Source organism: Cavia porcellus, unplaced genomic scaffold, assembly GCF_034190915.1.
Source record: "Cavia porcellus strain 051 isolate PalLab524CR breed Dunkin Hartley unplaced genomic scaffold, mCavPor4.1 scaffold_17, whole genome shotgun sequence".
NCBI lineage: Eukaryota > Metazoa > Chordata > Mammalia > Rodentia > Caviidae > Cavia > Cavia porcellus.
Window position 1 is genome coordinate 71,918,952 of NW_026947500.1, and position 24,847 is coordinate 71,943,798.

The window sequence follows — 24,847 nt, forward strand, 5'->3', positions numbered from 1 at the left end:
TAGGCAGCGAGACCCTGTCTCAAATGAAACTAACCAAAAGACAAAACAAAACAAAACAGTCCTTTGGGGCTATCTATGTGCCTCAGTGGAAGGGCGCAAGCCTAGAACACACAAGGTCCTCAGCTCACATCCAGCACCACAAAAATGAAAAAGATTTTTTGAAGCAGGTGCAGTATAGCACACACCTGTTATTCCAGCTACTCAGAGGCTGAGGCAGGAGGATTACTTGATCTCAAGATTCCGAGGACACCTGGACAACTGTTATAGTTGATACATTGTGTCAATTTGAGAAGTTTAGAAGTTTAAGAGACCAGACAGGGAGCCAGGGGCCCTTACTTTGTAAACATCCTGGCCTGTACAAGAAGAGGACACAGACATTTTGTGAGTGCTACATCTGCCGGGGGTAGGGTGGGGGAATGGTGGCCTGTGCACAATATACGGGAGGAAAAGAGGTTTGTTCTCCCTCCTTTTTGCTCTGGCTGCTGTCTTGAAGTGTGGCCCCTGTGCCCTGCCACGCTGCCTTGGAACCAGCTGACTATGGACTGAAACCTCCACAAACTGTAAGCTAAATAAACTGTTCCTCCTTCACTTTGAGGGTCTGATATTTTGTCTCAGCAATGAGAGAAAAGTAACCAGCATAGCAGCAGAGCAAGGCCCTGCCCCTTTCTTCCTCCCCTTTCTTGGCATTTATTTATTTGGTCTTTCTGAGTCAGGGTTTCATTATGCACTTCAGGCTAGCCTTGAACTCCTCTTGTAGCCTGAGTTTGTCTCAAACTCACAGCAACTCTCCTGCCTCAGCCTACAGAGTGCCGAGATTTTTTTTTTCTTTTTGAGACACAGTGTCACTAGGTAGCTCAAAGTGGCCCTGAGCTCACTATGTGGCCCTGGCTAGCCTCAAACTTTCAGTGATCCTTGGGCCTCAAACTCAACCTCCCAAGTGCTGAGATTATAGGCATGTGCCACCATTCTAGTTCTGTCCTGACTCAAAAAAATAAAAAAAAAGGAATAAAAAAAAAAAAAAAGCAAATTGCCACTCTGGAGCCCTGTAATCCCAGCTACTTAGGAGGTTGAGGCAGGAGGATTGCAAGTTTAAGGCCAATTTTGTAAGGCACTGTCTCAAAATCCAAAAATGGCAGGGCTATGTTTAGTAGAGTACTTGCCTAGCATGCACAACACCATGGATTGATACGATCCACCCATACGAAACTCTGTCATGCCCAGCGTGTGCTGGACCCTAAAACCAGAGCGCCTCCTTCCAATTCTGACTTCCGTGTTCTTCTAAGCCACAGTTGCAATTCTTGCTTTTGCGCATGCGCCAGCATCTCTCCAATCGGCTGTTGATACGTCATTCAGCCCGCCCCTCTAAACTCCACCCCCTGTCAAATCCAATAAAAACCCCAGGGCTTCTGCTCCTGCTGCAGTGGGGTCCGAGACTCACGTGCCTGGGGAACTAGGGAGGCGCCCGGCCGGGGGATCAGGAGGGCCGACACCACCAGCTGGCTGTTCATATCCATGGTGTACATCTTCCCTTCGAAGATGCCGTCCATCAGTTCTATCTAGTTACGAAGACCACACAAATGGATGAGAAAGGAAGTCCCCGCCTGCTCCCGAAGGGAGGGGACAGGGAGGAAGGCGGAAGAACGGAACAGGCATCTCTCAAAAGGGACCGCTGCAGATGGCCAGTCAGCAGAAGGGGCCCAGGAAGTGACCTGCGAATCCGGCAAGAGAGACTTCCGGCTCCGGGTGCAGCTTCCGGGACTTCCGCTCATGCGCTGTCACCCGGCTGGGCTCTGAGCACCCCGAGGCCCCTCCAGGGCCACCCCACCCTGACCTTTACAGTCACCACATCCTTGTATTTTTTTTTCTTTTTTTCCATCTTTTTTTTGGGGGGGAAGTAATGGGGAGAGATGCCAGGAGTGCTCTACCACTGAGCTACATCCCCAGCCTTGTTAACTTTTTCATTTTGAGACAAGGTCTTGCTAAGTCACCAAGTTGCCCAGGCTGGGCTCCAGCGTGCAGTTCTCCTGCTCCAGCCTCCCAAGTGCTGATAATGCAGGTATGCACCCGTTCCCCACACTGATCTGGTCTCTCTCCATCTTTATTATAGACGGCCAAGTTAGGTAGAAATATTACAGGCAGTCAGCCTAGGCCCTCGAGGGAGTCAGAACAAAAGATAACAATTCATTTCACTGTAGCTGGAGGCACATTCGTTGAGGCCAGGCCTCAATGTAGAGATCCAGGGAGTACCCTGTGTACCTCCCAGAGAGATGAACAAGGATAATCAGTACCCTAAAGAGGCTTCAGCATCCAGGTAGGTGACCAGGACCTCCTAGCCATCCCTTCCCAGAAAAGGTTCTTGGAAGGTGCCTGATGTCTCTGATACTCGCTTGTGATCAACTGGGTGCATTCTGGCTTACACCAAGTCACTTTTGCCCTGACAACTACTTAAGGTGCCTTGTCTTGATCCAAGTCACAGGACCCACTGGTCTTACATCTGTCACTTCTGTAAGTTTAATAGATTTCTCTGTGTGAAGCCAGATGTGGTGGTGCACACCTGTCATCCCAGCATCAGGAGGCTGAGGCAGGAGGATCTCCTTGAGTTCAAGGGCAGCCTGGACTACTCAGAGAGACCCCGTCTCCAAAAAAAGAAAAAGACATTAGCTGTGACACACACACATTCTGATGACATACTTTGCATGCTTCCACGTGGAGCTCTGGTTTCATGAGAGTCGCCTGAATGTTCACCACGCACTGCTGGAAGTCGTAGGCAGGCGACGCCGAGTCGGGGATCGGAGTCAGGATCTGAAGCTTGCCTGGGTTCAGAAACATCAGGGCCGCCTCTGGGGACCACACGTTTTGTTCTGGAAACTTCGAGGAAGAGAAAGAGTACTTGTGAGACGCAGTCGCTCCCGATGGCCTTCGAAGATTCAAATTTCCACCTGTGTGTCCAGAATTAAGACAGAGGACCATCTCTAACAACAACAGAGACAAAGCCCAGGAGCCAAGGGGTGTGTCCAGTTTGGGAGTTTGTGGCTCTTTGGTTTCTTGTATCTCTTGGGAATTAAATGAATAAAGGACACTCATGGTTTCGTCACCAGGAAGATGATTCGAGGTGGACCTAGTTAATGTATGAATTAATTTAGGGGGCTGGGGATGGAACCCGGGAATCTCGCATGCTGGGCAAGCACTTGCAACTGAGCCGCAGCCCTGGCCCGTGTTTATTTATTTATTTGTTGAAAGTGTGCAACTCTGGGGAGAGTCACAGAAGGTTAAGAAGTCTCTCCCCAGAAAACAGTAGTCACCGCGTGTCATGCCAGGCATGGCAGCACACGCCTACCATCCCAGCCCTGGGGAGGCTGAGGCAGGAGGATCGCTGTGAGTTTGAGGCCAGCCTAGATTGCATAGTGAGACCCTGGCTCAAAAAAGCAGCCAACCAAAAAGAGACGGTACTCGTGTTTGTGCCTCGGTTAGCTTATTCTGTTCCACTGTCGGGAACTTCGGGGAAGGTCGTTCCCAAGGGAGCAGGAAACACATGTAACTCGGGGGCAGCAGACATGGGGGACTCATGCTGCTCAGTCACGAATGACTTTCATGACCTTGGCAGAAAGAGAAATGCGAGCTTTGATTTTATCTCTTGAAAACAGAGGATGTTAGTCAGGCATGGTGGCACACATCTGTCATTTCGGTATTTCGAGAGGCTGAGGCAGAAAGACACAGGCTCTAGCCTGGCCAGGGCAATTTAGCATCTTAGCAAGACTCTATGTCAAAATAAAAAATAAAGGGCTGGCATATAACTCAGTGTGAAGTCCCTGAATTCAGTCCCCAGTATGGGTGACTTCAATTCCCAGGGCTCAGTGAAGATGGAAATAAAATTAAGCACACTGAGTGATAACTGAAGCAACACCACCTATGATCTCTGTGACCTGAACAAGTGACTCAGCTTCTCTGTGCCTCAGTTTTTCCATCTGTAAAATGGGCACAGTATAAACTTTTTACTTAAGATAATAACTGAGGACATCATGTTAAGTGAAATTCCTCAGGCACAAAAAGACTAATAAAGCGTGCTCTCAGTGACATGTGGAAGCTAAAATTAACCCTCAAAAAGTAAACAGAAGGGCAGTGACCCAAGACTGGGAAGAGCGCAGGAGATGGCAGATGGAGAGGTTATGTGTTAAAGGTCTGGGGTTCAGCTGGATAGAGGAGGAATAGCTTCTTTTCTTTTTGTGATACTGGACATTGAGCCCAGAGCGTGGGCACTGAGCTACATCATGAGTCCTTTTATATTTATTTTAATTTTTCCTTTCTGATTTTGAGACAGGGTCTTGTTAAGTCACTAAATTGCCCAGGTTGGGCTTGAATTTGTGATCATCCTGCCGCAGCCTTCTAGGGTGCTGGGGTGACAGGTATATGCCACCATGCCTGGCATGGGGAATGCTTCTAATGTGGCACAACATTTGCTTAGTAAGGATGAGGTCCTGGTTCAATCTTCAGCACTCAAGATGTCAATCAATAAGCAAGAATTTTTTTTTTTCCTTTTTTTGGTCATAGCAGGGATTGAACTCATGACCTCACCCTTGCCAGGCAGGTGCTTACCCCACCGAGCTAAATCTCCAGCCCTACAAGTTTGTCTTAAAAACATATATCAGAGGCTGAGTGTGGTGGTGCACACCTGTAATCCCAGCACTCAAGAGGCTGAGGCAGAAGGATCCCCACAAATTGGAGGCCAACCTGGGCTACATAGTTAGTTCAAGGCCAGCCTGAACAATATAGTGAGAGCCTTTCTCAAAAAGAAAAAAGAATTAAAACATACATAAGAGATCTCAAGTGGTATAAATCTATAACCCCTCACTTGGGAGGCTGAGGCAGGAGGATTGTTTAGAGTTCAAGGCCACGCCAAACCACATAGGGAGACCCTCCCTCCCCTATAAAAAAAAAGAGACACACATTAGAGAAAACTACACAGCTTTGAAAAATAATCAGCAAACTTTGTTCAATGACATGGAGTGACTTCGGGCTGGAGGCGGCTCAGAGGGGAGGCTGGCCTGTGTGTAGGAGGCACTGATACCGGCCCGTGCACACAGGCACATACACACCCATACTTGCTGTTTTTCAAGGGCTTGAAAAGTTTTAGCTGCCCCTGTGTTTGACATTATTTTAATAATTAGAGCGATGTCCAGTTTTCAGGTAAAATGTACTATTTTTTTCTTACCGATTGGGCAATAAACACACTTTGACAGCTACCTACTTTGATTATGTAACTGGAACCAGACAGGACTCCCAGACTCCCGTAATACAGATGATCCTGCTGGGTCAGCACAGCTAGGCCATTCTCATCTAGGGAAGACAAACAAAACCGGAAACGACAGTCATTTTCACGAACCAAAAGGAATCTTTCTAAAGGTTGCACACTGAGTAACATTAGGTTGAAGGAGCAGAAGGGGGTCTCTGTATATTTTGAGTTTCTGCAATATGAATTGCAACGTAACTTAGCACATTACAATCAAACCACAACCTAACATACGAGTCTGTATTTTTGTAAGAGAGAGCCAAGCCTCAGCCAATCATGAGCTATGGAGCTTCAACCAATCACAGGCTGTTGAGCTTCAACCAATCAGAAGCAGCCAGCTAATAAAACTGTCCAAATTAGGCAATACCCAGGTGTGTATAACCAATCAGCTTTTCCCGTGTCACTTCCTGGTTGAGGCTATAAATGCACCCTGTACAGAGCTGGAGGATACTTGCGGTAGCTGCTTGGTGTCTCCGCCACAAGATACAATAGCGCCATGGCCATGCTTTTCGATAAGTACTCGGGACTGGGGTTAATGGATTGCATGAGTTTCATGTTTCATCTTTTGAGGAAATGTCCGCTTGTTTTCCATAGTGAATGAACTATTTTATTTTCCCGCAAACAAAACACAGAATTCCAACTTCTCCACATGCTGGGAATCAGTTAGGATTTTCGTTTTGGATCATAGCCATCTAATGGGTGCAAGATGTTTTTTCATGGATTTTTTTTCTTGCCACGCTGGGGATGGAACTCAGGGCCTCACATGTGATAGGCAAGTGCCCGCCCACTGAGCTACATCCCTAGATCTTTGTACTTTTCAAGTGTTAAGGCAGGGTCTTGCTAAGTAGCACATGCTAGCCTCAGTTTGTGGCCTGTCTACTTCAGCCCCGCCAGCTATGACGCATGCGCCTCCATGACCAGCTCTCATAAGGTTTTTATTTATAAATTCAGACTCTTGCATTCACTGTGGCATTTATGAAGCCAGAGATTGCAAATGATTGCAAATCTGTTGACAAATGGATGAGGAAAATATGGTTCACCCAGACAAGAGACTACTAATCTGCCTTTGAAAGGATAAAATCCTTCAATATGCAGCAAAAATGATGATCCCTGAGAATGTCACAAAATCAGAGAGTCACATTCCAAAACCCATCTGGGAAACAGCAAGGTCTTTTTTTTAATAATATGTAAGATACATGTATTAACACAAATTCATATGTTAAAAAATTAGGAGATAGAAAAGATCCTCAGGATTCTTTGTTTCTCTTTCATGATGGCAAACAGCAAGATCTTGTCTCAAAATAAAAAAGGGCTATAACTCCGTGATAAAGTGCTTGCCTAGCATGTACCAAGCCTGAGGTTCAAATTCCGGTACTGCCCAAATGATAGGAAAAGATGATTGTCTCACTACGCAGCTCAGGCTTGCCTTGAGCTCACTGTGTAGCCCAGGCTGGTCTCGAACTCACAACGATCCTCCTGCCTCGGCCTCCTGAGTGCTGGGATTTCAGGCATGAGCCACCACGCCTGGTGATAACACAGAGTCATATAGCAAACTGGGGTCTCAAGATGAGAGGGAGGATGGAAAAAGAATGATACATTTGAATCTTTAAAGATTAAATTAGGCTGGAAAGCTACAAAATTCATTCCATTACAAATGTTGACACTCCCTCTATGAAGCTGGTGAGGACTCTCAATTTGGGGATCTAGCCAGAGACTACACTTTCGATGTTAAAAAACTTTAGCCCAGGCATGGTGGTGCATGCCTGCTGTCCCAGCACTTAGGGAGGCTGAGGCAGGAGGATAACAGGTTCAAGTCCCACCTTAGTGAGATTCTGTCTCCAAAAACTATATTTTTAAAGGCTGCAGGTTTAGCTCAGTGGTAGCACAGTCCTAGGTTCAGAGGGATGAGTGAGTGACAATGTTTTAAAAGGACATGTGTCACTAGTGTAATGATAAATTTTTATACAATTAATTTCTCTAACTACAAATTAGCTGACAAGTAGCCACAGAGGGGCAGGGTAGAATGCAGTGAGTGGGAAATGGGAAATAAGGTTTTTTCAGGGTGAGGCCCTTTACAGTCTTCTCAAAGATTTTTTTTGGGGGGGGGGCTGGGGGTTTAGCTCAGCGGCATAAACGCCTGCCTTGCAAGCAGGCAGTCGTGAGTTCGATCCCTGGTACCAATAAAAAGGAAAAAGACAAAAAAAAAAAAAAAGATTTTTTTCTTGGTCTTTTTGAGACAGGGCCTCAGTGTGCAGCTCAGGCTGGCCTTGAACTCACTTTGTAGCCCAGGCTGGTCTGGAATTCGCAATGATCCTCCTGCCTCAGCCTCCCACAGCGCTAAGATTACAGGCGTGCATTACCATTCTTGAGTTCAATTTCTGTTGCCCTGAGCCCCCCAGTCTGTGGTACTTTCTGGGACCCTGGGGTCTGGTTTGGTTTTTGGCTGGATCCGGCTGGTCAACAGCCCAGAAGCCAGGTAACTGTTTCTAGGTGGGGCGACCAGTGGGGGGGCACACACAGGCAGCAATGCTGTGGATGGTGATGTTGGCACCAAAGATAGACGGGAGCAGCGTCTGGCCTCCTTTCTGCACCTGGATGGTTTCCATGATCTGACCTAGGAGGCAATGGGAGAGCGTCGTGAGGGCCGGAGCACAGCCAGGAGAGGTGCTACATGCGGGTCATCCCAGCGGCTCAAAAGAGGCTGAAGCAGGACGGTTGCAAGTTTGAGTTCAGTGACTTGGTAAGACTCTGCCTCCCAAAGAAGAGGGTGAGGAAGGCCCGGGCCCTATCCCCTGTATCACCACTACCATAAAAACAAACAAACAAACAACAGATCCTGCAAGGCGGGACACGGAGAGGACCGGTCTTGGGGCTCAGTGTGTCCCGGGCCACAGGAGGGGCCGTGCACCTGCGCTGAGGGACGAGAAGAGGCTGTTCCGGCTCCAGAGGATGAGCAGGCCCCGCTGGCCCGGGGGCAGGAGGACCTCCAGCGTCTCGTTGTAGTCAAAGGCCAGGCCCAGACTCCGGTCGAGGGGGTGGTCGGAGTACGCGAACATGGCCTGCCGTGGAGGAAAAGGCACCGCGTCCCCAGAGTGGCAGCGGAGGGTGGAGGGCCGCGGCCTTACGCCTCCTCCTCAAGCCCAGCTGCTGGCAACTCGGGGTGACCTTACCCTGGGGAACCCGGGGCTGTGCCCAGGGGAGCCGGTGGCCCGCAGCAGGTGGGGGCCAGGGAAGCTGCGCACGCCCTGCAGTGCCCACAATGCTACCACAGAGCTCCCCCACCTCAGTGCCCCCTCTGCAGCCTGTGTCGCCCTCCGAGCTCACAGGGTGGAGCCTGGGGCCCTGGGGAATGGCGTTTACAGGGGCGCAGCCACGAAGAAGGGGGGCATGTGATTTGGTCACCCTAAGAAGGGACTGATGGCCATCTGTATGACTGCGTGGGGCCTCTCGGGGATGGACGGGTGACCAAGAAAGCAGGCTGTGATCAGGCAAGGCCCATGTGCTGTGCCTGTTGCATGAGATGCCACCTGCCGTGGTGTGAGGACATCAGGGGTCCTAGACTGGGCATGGCCACCAGCGCTGGGACTTCTCAGCCTCAAAAACCAGACACTGAAGTAAACCTGCTTGCTTCATTTATTTATTTTTTGGTCGTTTTCCCTTTTTTTATGGGTACCGGGGATCGAACTCATGACTGCCTGCTTTCAAGGCAGGCGCGTATGCCACTGAGCTAAATCCCCAGCCCTCCTGCTTGCTTTATAAAGTACTCAGTCTGCAGTAGTCAGTATGTCCTTCCCTCCCTCTCTGTTCTTTATTTTTTTTTTCTCTTTTTGAGGCAGGGTCTTGCTATGCAGATCAAGCTGTCTTTGAGCCACTTTGTAGCCCAGGCTGGTCTCGAACTCACAACGATCCTCCTGCCTCAGCCTCCTGAGGGCTGGGATTACAGGCATGAGCCACCACGCTCAGCTTCTATTATACAGTTACACCATACCTGAAAGGATACCAGGGATTTCAAATAATCTTGTGTACCACCTATGACACGTGTTCAGATTTGTTTTTATCCCTGATCTTCATCTTAGTGCTTAGCAACTAGCAGGTACTGTGTGAAGATGCTCCATTCATAACAAAGGACAATGAATGGAGGCGGGGTGGATAGATGGATGGGTGGATGGGTGGATGGGTGGATGGGTGGATGGATGGATGGATGGGTCGATGGATGGGTGGATAAATGGGTGGGTGGATGGATGGATGGATGGATGGATAGATGGATGGGTGGAAGAATGGATGGATGGATGGATGGATGGATGGATGGATAGATGGGTGGATGGGTGGATGGGTAGATGGATTCATGGGTAGATGGATGGATGGATGGATGGATGGATGGATGGGTGGGTGGATGGGTGGATGAATGGATGGATGGATGGATGGATGGATAGATGGGTGGATGGGTGGATGGGTAGATGGATTCATGGGTAGATGGATGGATGGATGGATGGATGAGTAGATGGGTAGATGGATGGATGGATGGATAGATGGATGGATGGGTGGATGGATGGATGGATGGGTGGATGGGTAGATGGATTCATGGGTAGATGGATGGATGGATGGATGGATGGATGGATAGATGGATGGATGGGTGGGTGGATGGATGGATGGATGGGTGGATGGATGGATGGGTGGGTGGATGGATGGATGGATGGATGGATGGGTAGATGGATTCATGGGTAGATGGATGGATGGATGGATGGATGAGTAGATGGGTGGATGGATGGATGGATGGGTGGATGGATGGATGGATGGATGGGTAGATGGATGGATGGATGGATGGATGGATGGATGGGTGGATGGATGGGTGGGTGGGTGGATGGGTGGATGAATGGATGGATGGATGGATGGATGGATGGATGGATGGATAGATGGGTGGATGGGTGGATGGATGGATGGATGGATAGATGGGTGGATGCATTGATGGATGGATGGATGGGTGGATGGATGGATGGATGGATGGGTGGATGGATGGATGGGTGTGTGGATGGATGAATGGATGGGTGGGTGGATGGGTGGATGAATGGATGGGTGGGTGGATGGGTGGATGAATGGATGGGTGGATGGGTGGGTGGATGGATGGATGGATGGATGGGTGGATGGGTGGATGAATGGATGGGTGGGTGGATGGGTGGATGAATGGATGGGTGGATGGATGGGTGGATGGATGGATGGATGGATGGGTGGATGGATGGATGGATGGATGGGTGGATGGATGGATGGGTGGGTGGATGGATGAATGGATGGGTGCGTGGATGGGTGGATGAATGGATGGGTGGATGGATGGGTGGATGCATGGATGGATGGATGGGTGGGTGGATGGATGGATGGATAGATGGGTGGATGCATTGATGGATGGGTGGGTGGATGGATGGATGGATGGGTGGATGGATGGATGGATGGATAGATGGGTGGGTGGATAGATGGGTGGATGCATTGATGGATGGGTGGGTGGGTGGATGGATGGGTGGGTGGATGGATGGGTGGATGTATGGGTGGGTGGATTGGTGGGTTGAACAGAGGGATGAATGCTTAGGTAGATGCATAAATAAATGGCTAGATGGGTGAAAAGCCTAAGGCAAGTTTTAACAGAATCCTCACAGTGGCCAAGTATCATGAAGTATTCCGTCCTAGTGCAGCGACTTACCTTCGTGTCATTAATGACCAGCAGCCCGACCTGGGACAGCGAGTGAAGGGAGAAGATCCCCCCTAACGTCCCGACCAATTCAGCCTGCGAAGTGAACACACAGCACCACAGGGCTATGAGCAGAGTTCAGCGGTGGCCCCTTGCCTAGCATTTGTGGGACCCTAGATTCCATCCCCAGATCTGCAAAAGACTTCAGACTAAATAAACTTCTGATGAATGTGATCATGGTATAAAAAAAACTGAATAAACAGGGTTTGGGATATAGCTCAGTGGCACAGCACCTGCCTGGCAAGCACGAGGTTGTGAGTTCTAGTACAAAAAAACTAAACAAAAATATAATAATACATTTATTATTATAATAAATTATGCATTTCATTCTAAATTTAAGTCTAGATTATCTAATGAACTAAAAAGGAAAGCCTTTTTAAAAAAATCTATTTCTGTCTTTGAAAATACAAAACCTGTGTAAACATAGCTGTGCACTTGGGAGGCTGAGGCAGGAGGATCACAACAAGTTCAAATCTCCCTGGGCAACTAAGCAAGATGCTGTCTCAAAAAATCCCAATGAAACAGGCTGTGGGTCCCTGGGTTCAGTGCCCGGGCCCGAGCACACAGAAAGCTCTGTTTTCCAGTCCTGGAAAAACAGCCTAGATTACCAGACGCCTGTCCAGAGCTTTCTGCTTGCATAGATTTCCCATCTTCCTGGACCACACAAAGCATCCTGGAGGTGGTGAGACAGGTCACCATGGCAACCTCCTCCCCCTCTGCGCTCCTGGGCTCCTCCGTATCACAGCCTACTCTGGTCAGGGGGGCCACGCAACCTTCCTGTCCCCTCTCCCCATTGCCCAGACCCTTCTTCATCTCAAGGAGGGGACCAGCCTCAGGCAGGATGAGGGCCTCTCACCAAGTGATCCCCCTGCCTCGGCCTCCATGTGGCTACATAGTTTTATTTTTGCTTATTTTCTTCCCCTATTGAACATACCTGTCTTTCATAGGTATACTTTTGAAAACTGGCTCCTCCGTTATCTGAGAAATATATATTGGCCTGAGATATCTGCTCTCCATGTAAATATGCAAAAATTGAGTTACTTATCTCCTGGGAAGACAACACACAGAAGAGGATCTCTTTAAAAGACAAGGAATGAGCTGCGTGCAGTGAAGCATTTATGTAAACACCTACAGTCCCCGTATTTGATAATCCCAGCACTCGGGAGGCTGAGGCAGGAGGATCATTGCGAGTTCAAAACCAAGCTGGGCTACAAAGTAAACTCAAGCTCAGCCTACTGCATAGTGAGACCCCGTCTCAAAAAGACAGAAAACTCCCGGGACTTGAGAGGCTGAGGCAGGAGTATTGCCTCAAGTTTGACACCAGCCTGGGTGACACAGTTCAAGGCCAGCTTGGGCTACAATGCAAGACCTTGTGTCAACAAACAAACAAACAGAATAGAAACCAAGAGGGACAGAGACAGAGACAAATCTCACAGACAGATCCTGGGCATTTATCCCAGAGCAGTAAAAATGTATGTCCACAGGCAAACCTGTACATGAATGATCACAAGGAATTTGTTTCCTTTTCTTTTTTAAAAAAATTATTTTCTTTTCACAGACACAGGGTCTCAGCCTTTTGTTTTTTCTTGCACTGGGAATGGAACTCAGGACCTTCTGCTCGCCAGGCTGGTGCTGTGCCCCTGAGCTAAGTCCCCTGCCCACATTCTCGGTTTTCCCCGGCCTGGAGCACCGGGCTATGCGCATGCGTGATTAGGGGATGGCCTGCTGGCTGCACACAGGGCGGAATCTGCTAATCCCGGAGCACCGAGCCAGCGGGGCTCCCTGGCCGTGAGCTGTCAATCACGCCAGGATCTGTGCGCAGCGTGACCTGGGACGCATCCTGCAGGAAGGCTTTTTCCTTTTTTTTTTTTTTTTAATTTGGTGCTTAGCAATTGAACCTTGGGCCTTGCATGTGGTCAGTGCGTGGTGCTCCACTGTGCTACACCCCGCGGGGGCTCGGGAGTTCTAATCTCTTCTTCCTCCCAGAGAAGCTTTGCCTCCCCTCAGGCAGCCTGATGGCCCTTCGCTCTCAGGACATCACCACACGGATGCTAAATTTACCGTGGAGCCCCCAGTCGGCATAGTACACTCCGTCCCCCAACTCCTGGGCTCAGGCAACCCTCCTGCCTCAGCCTGCTGAGTAGCTGAGACTCCAGCCATGCAGCACTAGCCCTGGATTTGCTGTTTCTTTTTTCTTTTCTTTTGAGACAAGGTTTTGCTGCGTCGTTCGGGCTGGCCTCAAACTCACTGGTGTAGCAGGTTGGGGTGGGGCTCGAACTCACAGCGACCCTCCTGCCTCAGGCTCCAGAGTACTGGGACCACGGGCGTGCAGCACTCTGGCTGGCGCTGCTGTCTGTTGTGTTTACTGTGAGATCTCCAGTGTCTGGAATCGGTCCCGGGGCTCTGCACACTGGAATGGGATTGTCCGGTGCACCGGGCACTGGAGTTTCATGAGACTCTTGGGTACTTGGCAGAAATTTGTTCACAACAGGCAAAAACCAGAAGCATGCCTGCAGTGGTGACACACAACTGTAATCCCAGCTCCTCAGGAGGCTGAAGCAGGAGGATCACAAGTTCAAGTCCAGCCTGGGCAACTTATGGAGACCCTGACTCAAAATAAAAAAATCAAAATGACCGGAACGCAGCTCGGTGCAAAGTGAAAGGTTTGGCCCAGACAGGACACTGTAGCCAGGAAAGCCACAACCGGAAGCAGGAAGCCCCATCTTGCCCTGCCCCTAGGAAGTTACCTGTGACGCCATCTTCCCGCCCCTGGGAATTTACATATGGCGCCAAACCTAGGACCAATGGGCTACCTGTGCATCCCTAATGCCCGCCTTAGGTTCCACCCCAAACCGAGGCTATTTACAGGCCCCCACGCCACGTGTCCGCCGGAGAGATCGCCGGACGCCAGCGGTGGGGGTGCCGGGGTCATCTCTCTCCGTGTTCTCAGAATAAAGGCCGCTTTTTATTTTATATTTCTCATCTTTTGTTAATATTTTTCATCTTTTGGAAATAACTCTATCATTTGTTGCCGTGACTCGATCGGCAGGCAACTGACTCTTGGGCCACATACCCAGAGTTTCCTCGCCGATAACCAGATAACATCCTGGATTAATCCCGAGCTTTTTCCTCTCCCGAGACGTTCCTGTCGCCAGCCGCCTGCGCTCCGCATCGGCCAGACTGATTTCAGGTGAGCACTCCCCGGGGAACTTTTCGCACTGGGCAGCCCCAGTGGAATGTTCTCCCCGTCTGCGTCGGTCTGTGCATTTTCACGTCCTTAGGACCGCCCAGGGCAGGGTTCTTTCTGGGCAAACCTGCGCCCACAAAATCTCTCACGTTCTTTGGGTTCGGATAGCCCAAAGCAGAGATTTTTGGGACCGCCCACACTGAAAGACCCTCACTTCCCTTAAAGCCTTGCGCTTTCACGGGCAAAAGTGTTACTGACCCCACGTAGACTCCATTCGTAAATCTCTCAGTGACGACTGGAGTTTACGGTTTGGAACCGTAGCCGCCGCGTGGTACCACAAATAAGTGACGACTTTTTCTGGACCTCCGGTTTTTTTTCTTGCCTGAATCAGTCATGGGGAACGTATTTTCTAACTCCCAAAAGACGCCTTTACGATGCCTAATTTCCAATTTATGTACTCTAAAAATTAAAGGTACCATAAAAACTAAACAACTAACTTTTTACTGCCAGGAGGTCTGGCCAACCTACCCGCTTATCGGCAAGCCTTGGCCTCAGCAAGGAACATTTGACCCCTGCATTCTCAGGAACTTGTATGATTTTTGTCAAGCTGGCAACAAGTTATTGGAACTCCCTTATGTCCAAGCCTTTCTTATTCTGAGAACACGCCCATCTCTCATTAAGTCTTGTGCTCCCGCTGAGATACTTTTAGCTAACTCTACCGCGCCGCAAACTTTTCCACCCTGCCCTCAGGATTCGCTTGAGGACGTTCCTCCAGTGTTTTCCCGGCCGCCGTCTGCCTACCACCAAACTCGTTCCCTGCCGTTACCTCCCGCCGGGCCACTCTCCCCTCCCTCTATGCCTGATTCTCCCAGCAACTCTAATCCCTCTCCGTTGCAGATACCTCCCGCCGTGCAATCGTCTCCCTCTCTGCCTTCCGGGACCCATAACTCTCCCAGCAGCTTTAATCCCTCTGTTAGCGCTTCCTCGCAGTCTCCGACTTCCTCTCCTGAGAATTCTGTATCCCCGGGTCTGGGAATTTAGCTCAGCGGCATAAGTACCTGCCTTGCAAGCAGGCGGTCGTGAGTTCGATCCCCGGTACCGATAAAAAAATGAAAAAGACAAAAAAAAAAGAAAAAAAAAAAAAAAGAATTCTGTATCCCCTACAGCATTCTCACCGCCTGCCCACCATACTAGGTCTCGGTCGCTATGTCCTTCCAGCAGGTCGCGTGATTGTTTCAGCTTGCGCGGGGAACAGTCGCCATGTTGCAACCCTCTGCCACGTGGCATGGCACTGCCATGTTCCCAGGCGCCGCCATGTTTTGGGTCACGTGACAGGGCGCCGCCATGTTTCCAGGGCCTTCACTGTCAACAGGCGTCTCCTTGTGGCTCCTCTTGTGAACCACAACAGCTGCCCTGTTGCGGTGCACATGACGCTTCATTGTGCTGCCGACAGCAATCCTCTCACTGCAAGGCGCACAGTGAGACGCCATCTGCTCGTGTTTCCCAGGGTGACCGGCAGCAGCTCTGTAGGCCCTCTACAGATGATTGCTCACATGCGCCTACCGGAAGGATGGCTGCTCAGTGGCCCTCTGCTCCGGAATCTCCTCAGGCTCTGCTACCGCTTCGGGAGCCAGCTGGCCCCAAGGAGCTTGTTAACATCCATGTGCCTTTTTCCCTTTCTGATCTATCTCAGATTACCCTTAAATTAGGTAGCCTCTCTGTTGACCCACAGAATTATATCAGGCAATTTAAATTTATTACTAATTGTTATGATTTACATTTTAAGGACGTTTATAATGACTCTGGGCCTATAGCTGTGCCAGAGCAGGACAAGCATACTAACTATAACAAACTTTTAAAACAGGTCCAGGAGGCTAATCAAAACCCAGCTGTGTTCCTAAATTGGCTTTCTAATCTTCGTGCCCTGCAAGCAGTTCCAGCTTCGCGCGCTGTGTCGGGCCGCCTCCCAGCCCCTCCCCCATGCGCCGTTGTTGCCGCTGCTGCCACCTTACACGTTTCCGGGGGCAGTCCGAGCCCGCCCCTGCGCGTTACATCCCAGCGCTTGCCCCACCCACTGGGCGTGCTCTGCCGGAGCGCCGCAAAACAGCAGCTCAGCGGCTCTGCTCAGGCATGCTTTTTTACAATTTGGCTCCCCTCAAAAGATGCTTTTTTATTACAATTCTCAAACCATTTAATCAAGGTTACTGGCCGCCTGATAATTTTACCAGCCTTGTTTATCAATCAAAGCCTTCACCAATCTCCTGTTTAACAACTAAGGTTATAAATTCCTTTTTGCTGGGAACCACTAGCTCTATTTCAAGACAAGGGTTTTCTTCAAAACTTTATTTTAGTCTGGGTTCATACTACTGCAAATAACAACTTTAAAAGTGAATGTGTTCAGAATTTGACAGTATTAGATCAGTTTTGATTGATTTATTCATAAGATTGCTAAACCTTTACTGCAAAATATTTCCATTAAAGCCTTGTTTGGCAGACTAAAGCTTTTTTGTTAATTCTACGTGTCACCCTATAAAAAAAGCGGTATGCCATCCAGATAAAGCCTGCTCTCTAATCCAAAATGCCAACATTAAATTCCTGCATACTTACTTAATTCTACTATAGTCCAAATCCCAAACAAAAAGGCAAAACTTGACCTTCAAACCTTAGAGAGATCTTAATATGGTTTTTCATATTTTTAACACTTGTGACACTTGGAGTTCTGAGACAGGTAAACCTACACAAGGTGGAGCTGCCTGGCCTCCCCATGGACCACGCTCAAATGCAGCAGAAGACATTGGACAACAAAATGCCCCATCCTGGCATTCTTTGAGACCTTACTCCAGGGCTACTGGACTGTCCTAGCCACCAGAGAGTGGGTAAGTCATCCTAGCCCTCACAGGAAATGTCGACACTGCCAAATTCGTCACCGACAGAAAATCGCTGCTGAAGACTGAGGAAGTTCAGGGCAACAACAGCCCCCTTTAAGGTGTCCGTCTCAGAGTCCAAGTCGCACAAAACTCTCAGGTAAGACATTCTCTATATTTGTGGACATAGAGGCCATATATACAGAGTTCTTCCTGAGTATTCAGGCTGCTATATTAAGTCATCAATCTCTATGACAGGGTATTGATGGTCAACCTATGCCATTTACATTACAAACAGGGCCTATTTTGTGCAGGTCCCAGTCCTAAATCTTAAAATGCCTTTTATACAGGCTGACTTAGACACACTGACGCCTCAACAGCTTCCACCTGTTGTCACTGATGGACCCTTCCTCAGTGATATAGACCACCCCTCTTCCTTTCTTATTCACCAATTTCTCAGGTATCCTGGTCAAGACTGACAGATACATTTTTGTCTTCTCACTTGGTTTATACTTTTTCAGGATACATAAAAGCCTTTCTCATACTTACTAAAGTTCTGTTACAGCAAATCATTCCAAGGACTACAACCAGGTTCCAGCGACCCATGCCTAAATCAAAGTTGCTGGACTTCCATCCTTCACATTGCTCAGGCTAAGAGGTGCCCTCCCAGACCTAAATCTGATCATTCTGAGTGGTCATCTCATCTTCTGCCGCCTACCCGTCTCTGTCTCACGAAGGCCTCGCAGCCACAGTTAACAGGCTAAGTCGTGTTTTGTTATCCACTTTGGTTCCTAATTTCTTACATTCTATTAATGATCATTTTTACAGCAGGACTCTTTAACAGTATTGCCTACAGACTCCAACATCATGCATACCAGAGACAAGCCTCACCAACCTACCGTCTTAACTTTTATGCTTTCAGATGGGGGAGTAATCACCTCTCATAACTCCACTCCTCCTAACCCCACGTTTAATTTTCAGAATTCTGCCTTACTGTGGAAATGTTTCTACCTCAACATGGTCCTGATAGAATGATATGTCTAAATCAAAGGCACCTTTCCTTCTACCTCACCTGGGTCCTTAATATGACAGTGCCATGTCTCCTCATAACATTTTGTCTCTTTGTCTTTCCAGTCTGACATACGTGCATTCACCAGTGAAGTTGTCCTGGCCAAAACACCTGGCACCAGCATCTACCTGGGCATCAACCTTCATCCCGTCGACTCCCCTAGGCTCCAGTACAGCGCCCTTTGCCAGCAGGAAGTAGTTAAAGAGAGAAATCTTTGCCCCTTTTCATAATAATAATCATAAGACGGGATATGAAAGGTTTGGCCCAGACAGGACACTGTAGCCAGGAAAGCCACAACCGGAAGCAGGAAGCCCCATTTTGCCCTGCCCCTAGGAAGTTACCTGTGACGCCATCTTCCCGCCCCTGGGAATTTACATATGGCGCCAAACCTAGGACCAATGGGCTACCTGTGTATCCCTAATGCCCGCCTTAGGTTCCACCCCAAACCGAGGCTATTTACAGGCCCCCACGCCACGTGTCCGCTGGAGAGATTGCCAGTCGCCAGCGGTGGGGGTGCCGGGGTCATCTCTCTCCGTGTTCTCAGAATAAAGGCCGCTTTTTATTTTATATTTCTTATCTTTTGTTAATATTTTTCATCTTTTGGAAATAACTCTATCACAAAGGCCCTGGGTTCCATGCCCTGGGCCAGCCGTGGGAGCAGGAAGAGGGGAGACAGATTCAGTTCATCAGACATGATCGGGAGTTCGCTCCAAGCTCCTACCGTCCCTCAGCCCTCTTCTGAGCCAGGGGCAATGACACTGCCCAGGCACAGTGGCACCCGCTTGCCCTGGCACCGGGCCCTTCTGTCCACCACACTGAGGTGGATTCAGAGTCGCTTGCACTTACCAGGCAAAAGGTGCTTTTAGAGAAACAGCAGCTGTCACCAGAGACATGGGAAACCGGATGCTGTATACCTGAAGGGAAAAGATAATTTTAAAAACCATCAAGGGGCCAGGGGTTTAGCTCAGTGGTTCAAGGGCTTGCCTGATAAGGCTGAGGTCGTGAGTTCAATTCCCGACACCAAACCAAACAGACAAAAGCACAAGTGAACAGTGATCACGCCAGCCTGAACTGCACAGCAAGACCCTATTGAAGAGAGAAAGAAGACAGTGCAGACCAGGGCCAGCGCTGCACGGCAGGAGCCTGGGCAGGAGGCTGCGCTGCAGCTGGGCATGGGGCGCACACCGTCCTCCCAGGCCGGAGAGGCTGAGGCAGGAGGGTCTCAAGTTTAACCCCAGCCAGAGCAACGTGGGGACCCCGTGAGACTCCGTCTCAAAATACAAAAAATAAAATACAGAGGCGCTGGAGGGCGAGGCCTGCTGTGCTGTGGGGAGAGTGACACGGCGTGGCCACTGTGGAGACCAGTACCGTGCTTGCTGGAGAGATTGCGCACAGAATTCCCGCAGGACCTGGCGGCAGTCCCTCGGGCAGCTGTGGGCCGCGCGGAGCCCAAGTGGGGGCTCAAGGACGTCGGTGGGTATCCGTGTCCACAGCAGTGACACCGCCTCACGGGGAGGAGCTCTGTGCTCTGGCTCCCAACCTCCCTGCTGGGGTAAAGGAGCCCCTCCTCCCCCTCCCCTCCCCCCTCCCCCTCCTCTCCCCTCCTCCCATCCCCCTCCTCCCTCCTCCCCTCCCCCTCCCTCCCCTCCCCTTCTCCCCCGGCCCCTCCCCCTCCTCCCCTCTGCTCCCCTCCTCCCCTCTGCTCCCCTCCTCCCCTCCCCTCCCCTCCCCCTCCTCCTTCCTGTCTTTTTCCTTTGTGTATACTGGGCATTGAACCTGGGGCCTTTGCACTGAGCTACACCCCGAGCCCTTTTTATTCTTGGAAAGCGGGTCTCAGCAGGTCCTCAGTTTGCCCAGGCTGTGCTGGAACTTGGGATCCTCCTGCCTCAGCCTCCCAGAGGCACAGGCCACTGTGTTTTGCTGTCCCCACTTCTTAAAGTCCCCCTTCTCTCCTGTTCCCTGTCCCCAAAGGGAGGCAGTGGGACTCCCTGTCCCGGTCAGCCGGTGTGGCTGCCAGCTGTCACTCGGCCTTGCAGGCGTCCGCACACACCTGAGCCATCCCCTGCTGACAGCTCTCCTCTGATTCAATTTGTGCAAGCAGGGCTTTGTTTGTTTGAGACCGAGTCTCACCATGTAGCCCAGGCTGGCCTTGAACTTCTGGTGATTCTCCTGCCTCAGCCTCCTGAGTGCTGGGGTTACAGTTCACCACTACACCCAGCTCCGAGCAGCCTTCTGTACCCCAGACCAAAACCCCTAGGGGTTTCCTGTATTTGATTGGGTTTGGGACAATTTTCATTTGTATTTTAAAGGACAACGTGATATCCAGGCTCCAAAACCTCCGTTACACTTCCAAAATCAATAACGTCGTCTTGGATACTGGCTAACGTCAAAGTCAAACAACACGAGCTAGACAAGAGCTGATCAAAATATACACTGAATGTTTACATTTTAAAATTTTATTTCATAAAATGGATGCGCAAAGAAAAATCTTTTATGCCGTGACTTCCCTTCGGATTCATCCCGCCACCCCACCTGGTAATTATTTAAATTTTAACAATTTGTAGTAGCCAGCAGGGGTGGTGCAGTAATCCCAGCACTCGGGAGGCTGAGGCAGGAGGATCACTGAACATCCGAGGCCAGCCTGGGCTGCACAGTGCGCTCAGGGCCATCGTGAACTGCACAGCAAGACCCTGCCTCAAGACGACAAAAGAAATACATAAAATTTTACAACGTTAAGCGGTCCCTGTGTGGGATCCCACCGCGCCCTACCCTGGGATGCGTTCCAGACGCCAGCCGTGTAGTCGTACGTGTACACCTTCTGGTTCACCACCAGCAGCAGCTGCGAGCCAGTGAAATGTGCAGAGGTCACCTCTGGCCGGCCGACCTGCGGACGACAAGACGTTTGACAAGCTTCGCGGCGCCCCCTCGCTGCCTGCGCAGCAGAAACCTCCGGCCCGCAAGGGGGTTGGTTTGGGGTTTTTTTGGTGTCAGCAATCACACTCAGGACAATGCTTGAGCGTCCTCCCCGGCCAGGTTGGTTTTCAGACAGCAGCATATCCCCATGTCAGCTGGCAGCAAAATCGGGAGGTGCGGCTGGTGAGCCCCGCATGCACCCCCAGTTTCGCCGCCTTACCCAGAGCCGGCTGAGAGCTCAGCCCCAGAGTTTAGATGACGACGCGCTGGGGAGCGGAGAGGCGGCGCCTTTCGGGGTGTATTTATGGAGCATGATGGAGGGCTGACCTGGGGGTCACCGCGGGTTAGGGTTTATTCAGTGGCACAGAGCCCGCCTGGCAAGCGCCAAGGCCTGAGTTCGAATCCCGGTACCAAAAAACAAAACAAAACAAGAGACAGTGCCTGGAAGGCTGTGTTCTCTCTTTGCTTCAAGACACTTTAGGAAGGGCTTGAAATGACTGTAGGCCAAGTCGGACGCATCTGATTTATCACCGTGCTGCTTAGCCCAAGTAAGGGCGGGCCCTTGGCAGCCATTCTGATATCTTTTATTACCAAAAGTACCCGTTTTGTGATAGGGACAGAATAAAACCAGCCCTTCCTTTGGTGTAGAAATGGCTTCTTATAACTGAATCTTGGGAAAGGTTACATGCCCACACAGAGAGGCACGGATACCTGATGCACGGTATTTATACACCGTGGAGTACTACTCAGCCCTAAATAAGGGCAGTGGCCTCATCCATAGGAAGAGACTATAATGCGGAGTGAACCAGATCAGACACCGAAAGTTAATTCCACATGGCTTCTCTGCTATAAGAAACCCAATAGGTAGATGGTCTAAAGGGCCAGATAAAAGGCTGATGACGGGACTTTGGGGACCTGGGAAGGGGTGAGGGGTGGGGGGTGGGGATGGGGAATGGGAGGGGGAGGGGGGAAGCAGAAGCTATGCCGCACACCTGTGTGCGCGCTCCCCGAGATGAGTGTGATTATTCTGCTCCTAATAAGCAACAGTCAAGAGATTGCTTCTCAGCGTCTCCTAAGTTGCCAGATAACCCGAACCGGCAAAGGCAGGCTGTTCGGATGGTCCCCAGACACGCTGCTCCCGCCACTTGTGTGGAGCCGCCTGGCCGTGTCCCTGAAATCCTTACCATCATCGACGCAGGGATGGTGAGCGGGGGCAGGCTGTTCTCGAAGTTATCGTTGGTGAAGAAAACCTGCTGTCTGCAACACGCAAGAGCCGCACGTTAGGAGGAGTTCACACAAGGATGGAGAGAAAATGTCAGGCCTCAGGAAATGTCCCACTGCGTAAATCTCTCTTTGGCCAGGATCATTTAGCTAGCATTATGTATTTGTTCATTTTGTATAAACAAATCTCTGCAGCCTGGATATTTGAAGTCACTCTGGTTTTAAATGTTTTTGTCTTTCTGAGACAGGGTCTTGCTATGCCATTCAGGCTGGCCTTGGGCTCACTGTGTAGTCCAGGCTGGCTTTGAATTTGTAGCAATCCTCCTGCCGCAGCCTCCCGAGTGCTGGGATGACAGGCGGGAGCCACTATGCCTGGCAAAATTCCCTTTTATAATTGGTCATTGCTGACGGATAAACCTTGATGATTTTTTTTTGGTACTCGGGATCGAACTCATGACCTTGTGCCTACAAGGCCGGCGCTTATGCTGCTGAGCTAAATCCCCAGCCTTTCCTTGATGATTTTTTTAAAATGCATTTTTAAAATTTCAACTGACTCACGGTAACCGTGCTCCGTGAGTTCAGAGTGCAGTGTGGCTGGCTTGGTTTGGCTTCCCTGTTCTGAGGCAGAGTCTCCCTGCGCAGGCGGGCTGGCCTTGAACTCTCCGCCCCAGCCCCGCTTTGTGCGGTGCTTCCGTTTGCCTTCATCATGCTCTGTTTTGTTTTGTTTCATCCGGAGCAACTTCCCATCTGCCTCTGTGTGCTGCTAGCACCTTCTGCACTCGGGCAGACCTCACAGCCCCAGATCCCCCGTTGCCCTCCAGATGAGGCCAAACATCTAGTGCTCTACTCGATACCTGAGTCACTAAGCGTAGTGCATGACCCTCCTGCTCCTTCAGCTGCTCCTTCTCCAAGACCACAGACATTTTGCCATTTCTCTGTCCTGGAGGACTCCTATTCATCCCTCAAAACCTTGATATCAACTCCTCCTTGGAAACGGACTAGACATTTTCTGCCCTGTACTTATATCAAGCGTCTCCAGCAGACTGCACCCCACTCTACAATTGTCCCTTGGTATCTATACAGAATTGGTTCCAGGACCCCCTCTCCGGGGATGCCCAAATCTGCCAATTTCCAAGTCCCTTTCATTGACTTGTGGCTTGACACTGGGTCTCACTAACTGCCCGGGCTGGCTTTGAACCTTCGAGTGATCCTCCTGCCTCAGCCTCCCCACATGCTGGGATTATCGGCTGCACACTGTGGCTGCCATCAAGTCCCTTTTCTTTTTTTTTTTTTTTTTTTTTTTTTTTGTCGGTACCGGGGATGGAACTCGCAACTGCTTGTTTGCAAGGCAGGCGCTTATGCTGCTGAGCTAAATCCCCGACCCTCAAGTCCCTTTTCTAAAATGCTGTGGTGTTTGCACGTGGCCAACTTGGGTCATCTCGTGTCATCTCCATCACCTGCAGGGAGCTCAGTCCCGGCCCAGACATGATGGAAACGCGGTGGAAATACTGTACTGTAGGCTGCATTGTCTAGGGAATAATGCCAAGGGAACAGCGGTAGCCTGGGTGTGGGACTGCGGGAACCGAGCTCTACCTTTCTTAGTCACTTTACTTCCTGTCGCCCTACCCCTAGTCCCTGCATCTAGCAATGCAGTATCTGTGGTAATGTTTGCTGAGCGACTAAATGAGTGAAAAATCTAAATTTCCAGAGACACGGAAGGGAACAGTACATACAATGGCCATTTACCCTAGATATAGCGCCGTGGTTTTCTTACACGGATGTTTAATCAGGCGTGTTGTCACAGATGGAAAATATAAGGCATCCTAGAGAGAGAATTGGAAAAATTTTAATACAATCATTAGCAAGAAACAACTAATAAAAGCGATTTCCTAATGCATGACATTACAGGTGTAAAGGGTGAATTCTGAATTACATAGATGGTTTCTTCTGGTTCTTTTCTGTTTTTGTTTTGAGACAGAGTCTTGCTATATTATTCAAAACCGCCAGGTAATGATTCATATCACATGTTTTTTAATTTTTTTGAGACATGGGTCTCACTGGGTGGTAGTCCAGCTTGGCCAGAACTCATCATGTTGCCCAGGCTGGGTTCAGACTCATGGAGATCCTCCTGCCTCTGCCTCCCAAGGGCTAGGATCACAGGCATGGGCCACCACCCCAACTCACGGTACATTTTATCCCGATATCTGTTACTCTTTATTTTTAGATGATTGCTAGCTGGATATAGAGACTGTCGCCTGTTGTCCCAGCTGCTAGGATGCTGAGGCAGGAGAATTGCTTGAGCTCAAGGGTTCAAGGCCAGCCCAGGTCACATGGCAAAACCCTGTCTCAAAACAACCACCACACAACAAAACTCCCCCCAGAGGATTAGTTACTTGGAAGAGAGGCCAGAGGATGAAGAGCCTCAGCACTAACACGTTAGAAACTAGAGACTCAATCATTTATAAACGCGGACACTACTTCTGAAATTGTGGGGTATCAACAGGAGACACCCTTGAACAGATGGGGATTTTTCACTGCGCCCAAGTTCATATTGGCCAACATAACATCA

At 49.9% G+C, this 24,847-nt stretch overlaps 1 protein-coding gene across 4 annotated transcripts in view; it reads right to left on the reverse strand.

Moving 5' to 3' along the window:
* Catsperd (cation channel sperm associated auxiliary subunit delta) overlaps positions 1-24,847 on the reverse strand; it is a 40,643-nt gene that overhangs the window by 11,826 nt on the left and 3,970 nt on the right. For all 4 annotated transcript variants that reach the window (XM_063228791.1, XM_063228790.1, XM_063228793.1 and 1 more), the window contains 11 exons: positions 24,025-24,101; positions 22,242-22,314; positions 20,914-21,028; positions 18,991-19,058; positions 11,959-12,072; positions 10,977-11,060; positions 8,196-8,346; positions 7,806-7,901; positions 5,246-5,334; positions 2,692-2,868; positions 1,443-1,556 (listed from right to left, as the gene is read on the reverse strand). In XM_063228791.1, the coding sequence (XP_063084861.1) occupies positions 1,443-1,556; positions 2,692-2,868; positions 5,246-5,334; positions 7,806-7,901; positions 8,196-8,346; positions 10,977-11,060; positions 11,959-12,072; positions 18,991-19,058; positions 20,914-21,028; positions 22,242-22,314; positions 24,025-24,101 (1,158 nt within the window). The remainder of the gene's footprint in view (positions 1-1,442; positions 1,557-2,691; positions 2,869-5,245; positions 5,335-7,805; positions 7,902-8,195; positions 8,347-10,976; positions 11,061-11,958; positions 12,073-18,990; positions 19,059-20,913; positions 21,029-22,241; positions 22,315-24,024; positions 24,102-24,847) is intronic.